Source organism: Notothenia coriiceps, unplaced genomic scaffold, assembly GCF_000735185.1.
Source record: "Notothenia coriiceps isolate Sejong01 unplaced genomic scaffold, NC01 NC01_scaffold00021007, whole genome shotgun sequence".
NCBI lineage: Eukaryota > Metazoa > Chordata > Actinopteri > Perciformes > Nototheniidae > Notothenia > Notothenia coriiceps.
In genome coordinates, this window is record NW_011353708.1 from 1,440 (window position 1) to 4,695 (window position 3,256).

Below are 3,256 nucleotides of genomic sequence, written 5' to 3' on the forward strand. Positions count from 1 at the left end.
GTCCATTGCTGTGATGTTTGTGCCATGCCATTGTTTCCAAAGTCCATTGAGGTAGCAGACTGCCAGACGAATATGCTCTCATGGGACGTTTTCCGGACAATTGTTTTTTGGGGATAAAGCCGTTAAACAATGGGCCGTCCTCGTGATGTTTTCCCATTAATGTTCACAGTTTTTGCTCATGCTTACCATTGAGCTTTAGACCCAACAAATTGAGTTTTTTACTAAACCAGTTTTGCTGTTTCCCCCCATGTACAGAGTTTGTTCAAAGCTAATCTAAGTACCTTCTGGCACCAAGTCTAGTCAAAAATATCACCTACCGTAATTTTCGGACTATAAGGTGCACCTGAATATAAGCCGCAGCAGCTAAATTGAATGATGTGTACATATATAAGCCGCACTGGAAAGAGATGGCTGTTTGAGGAAGCTCCCATTTATTAACATTTCAACAAACAAGTTGCATATTTGCATAACGTATTCAAGTGTTACCATTTAGTGCAATAGTAGCTACAGAACATGTACTGTGCTGTGTNGAGGAAGCTCCCATTTATTAACATTTCAACAAACAAGTTGCATATTTGCATAACGTATTCAAGTGTTACCATTTAGTGCAATAGTAGCTACAGAACATGTGCTGTGTAAACTGTACTGTATCACATAGCGTTTCAGACACACAAACTTTTCAACTTTCAAACTTAAACGGTGCGCTCCCATAGATTTAGGAGGTCCCCTAGTGGCCGTTAGCTGTAAAAATCCATAGATTAGCCGCACCGTTATATAAACCGCAGGGTCGAAAAATGGGGAAAAAGGCGCGGCTTATAGTCCGAATATTACGGTAATTCACTTCGGAAACACTTGTTATATTCCATGGAATGCTCTTAACATCCCGATAGCAATGAATATATAAAATGCTTTGACAATAAATACATTAAAAAACATTTCATCTGTGGAAGCTGTGGTACTGTAAAAAGCACGACCAATCATCTGAGCCGGCCCGGCTAAAGTAACTGGATGGCCTACCTGCCTGTCAGCCTTCCATCTGTGCACAAACTTATCTCGTGCCCTCATTGGTCATGTGCGCGTTCGTGTGGGTTGGAGGAGGGGCTCTGTGAGGAAGTCTGAAGGAAGGGGCAGATTTTTTTCGGCTGCGTATTTTCAAATTCTAGCGCACTCCAGCTGGTTTCTCCATTCTTACCTACCCTACCTTTAAGGTATAAAGGAATCATCAGGTGCTGCTTAGCTGCTTCTTGAATCTCTATATTGTCACCATAGGACGAGTTTTATGACCCAGAGCAAACCTTCCTTCTGGTTTAATTCTCACCTATTGATATGTGTCTGGACGTGCCGAAGAAGGTGTAGAGAAGGACGGGGTAGAAAGAGGAGTACAGACCATACACTGGAGGCACAGCAGCCAGCATGGCGTAGGCTAGACCTGTGGAGAGGAAGGGGGGAGAGGAGAGAGAGAGGGGGGGTTCAAATAAACGTTACAGTGCCAGAAGCCATACAGATTGCATCAGAGCAGCAGAGATACGGAAACAGAGACAGTGTGACGCTGAAAACAGAACCGCAGGAGCCGGTCTCACGAATTAAAACCTCATGTCAGTCCAGATGAAACGAGCCGGGTTAACTTGTGGCTAACGCTGAGAAATACTTTCTAGCTTTATCTGTCTGTTTTTTAAGATAACAAACATACAGGGGTGACACATGCATTAGGGTGTATTGCTACATGGATGCATCAAAGGCTATTCATAAATTACCATCCATGCTAGGAGGAAATATCTATTATGAAATCATGAATGTGTCACCATTTCCCTGTCAGTACACCTCGCCCTTAATGATTCAAACAGTGCTTTGTGAGTAATGTGGCACTTAGAGTAGATTACTGAACATTAACATGTCAAATTGTATAGATATCGGCTCATATCATTTACAGGCCCTTGAATTGAATAAAATAAAATCGTATCGTGGTGGACTTTGTGAAATCAGCAAATATCAAATGGTTGTCCAAAGATTTTAATTCATATTTAATTTACACCCGTACAACTCAAGTGTATCAAATGTGATTATATTTGTATTGTTATCATATATCCAATCATTGTCATTTATTCATCTGTTTTAATCTACCAGACTAGACTTAAAGCTGTGTCAGGTGGAATTGAGCGAAGACTGCTATTTTTATATATTTATTGTTGTGCCTTTTCATTTTTAGTTTGTGTACGTGTGTAAATATAAACGTGATTTACACCCGTACAAATCACGTGCACCAGTATGGAGACTTTCCTCATAGGGTGTAAAAATCTACTGGAGAGATTTGATGTTTTGAAGTGAGCTCATGTCTCAGAAGGACTTCAGAGAGCACTGACCTTGAGGGAGTTGCACGACTCCGGTGCTGAGACCTGAAACCACGTCTGAAAACAGGAACTCCTTCACAGGATACGACGGCAGCCAGGTGAGGATCGGCAGGAAGCTGAAAACTGCTGCCTTCGCTCTCTTTGAAGAACACCTGTGGAAGAAGGGAAGGGGACTCACTCCTCAGTCATTTAAGGAAACAATAAAGTAGACTGTTCCTGTGACTCGTTTCATTCAAATCATTTGTTCATTTGCTTACTGACATAAGTTACAGGAGAAATGTCGAAGCATATTGTTATCTGATCTGCCTCTAAATATGAGGGTAATAATTCTGTTTAACTTTGAATTGTTTGACAGGAAGTGCTTTTTGAAGATGTGTTTCTCCGGTTTGTTGATATTGAAAATGAATACGAGAGGTCGAGTGTATGTTTTCAATACAGCTACCGTTCTTGATGCTGCATTAATATATAGTCAAATGTTCAGTTTGGACTAGACCCGCTTGTAGGGATGTCCCGATCACCTTTTTTTGCTCCCGATCCGATTCCGATCATTTGATTTTGACAATTTGCCGATACCGATTTTTCCCGATCCGATCTTTATGCAATGCATTAGAAAAAAAAAAAACAAAAAAACATTCAAGTTGTCCCTTAAGGTTATTTTTTTATTTAAATTGGATATTATATCCAACATGGATATAGCTTCTTTCTTTCACAGCAGCATTGGATCAGTTCAGTTGTGCAGCATTGGATCAAAACAAAATAAAGCTTTCAGTACTCGTTAGCTTACTGCTACAATTAGACACTGCGCCCACTCTGTTGCCAGATTTGAGAGAAATAAGCAGGTCTATGAAAACAAGCCCCAAAGAAGCAACACATACATGATGTTGTGTCATTTGAAACCAGAACTAAGG

General features: G+C 40.7%; 1 protein-coding gene across 1 annotated transcript in view; it reads right to left on the reverse strand.

Annotated features, from left to right (window-relative positions):
* Positions 1-1,318: 1,318 nt before the first annotated feature.
* LOC104953045 (prestin-like) overlaps positions 1,319-3,256 on the reverse strand; it is a gene marked incomplete at its 3' end in the record, with an annotated part of 5,935 nt that continues 3,997 nt past the window's right edge. The window contains exons 3-4 of the mRNA XM_010779963.1: positions 2,361-2,500; positions 1,319-1,429 (exon numbers count right to left, since the gene is read on the reverse strand). Coding sequence (XP_010778265.1) covers positions 1,319-1,429; positions 2,361-2,500 — 251 coding nt within the window. The remainder of the gene's footprint in view (positions 1,430-2,360; positions 2,501-3,256) is intronic.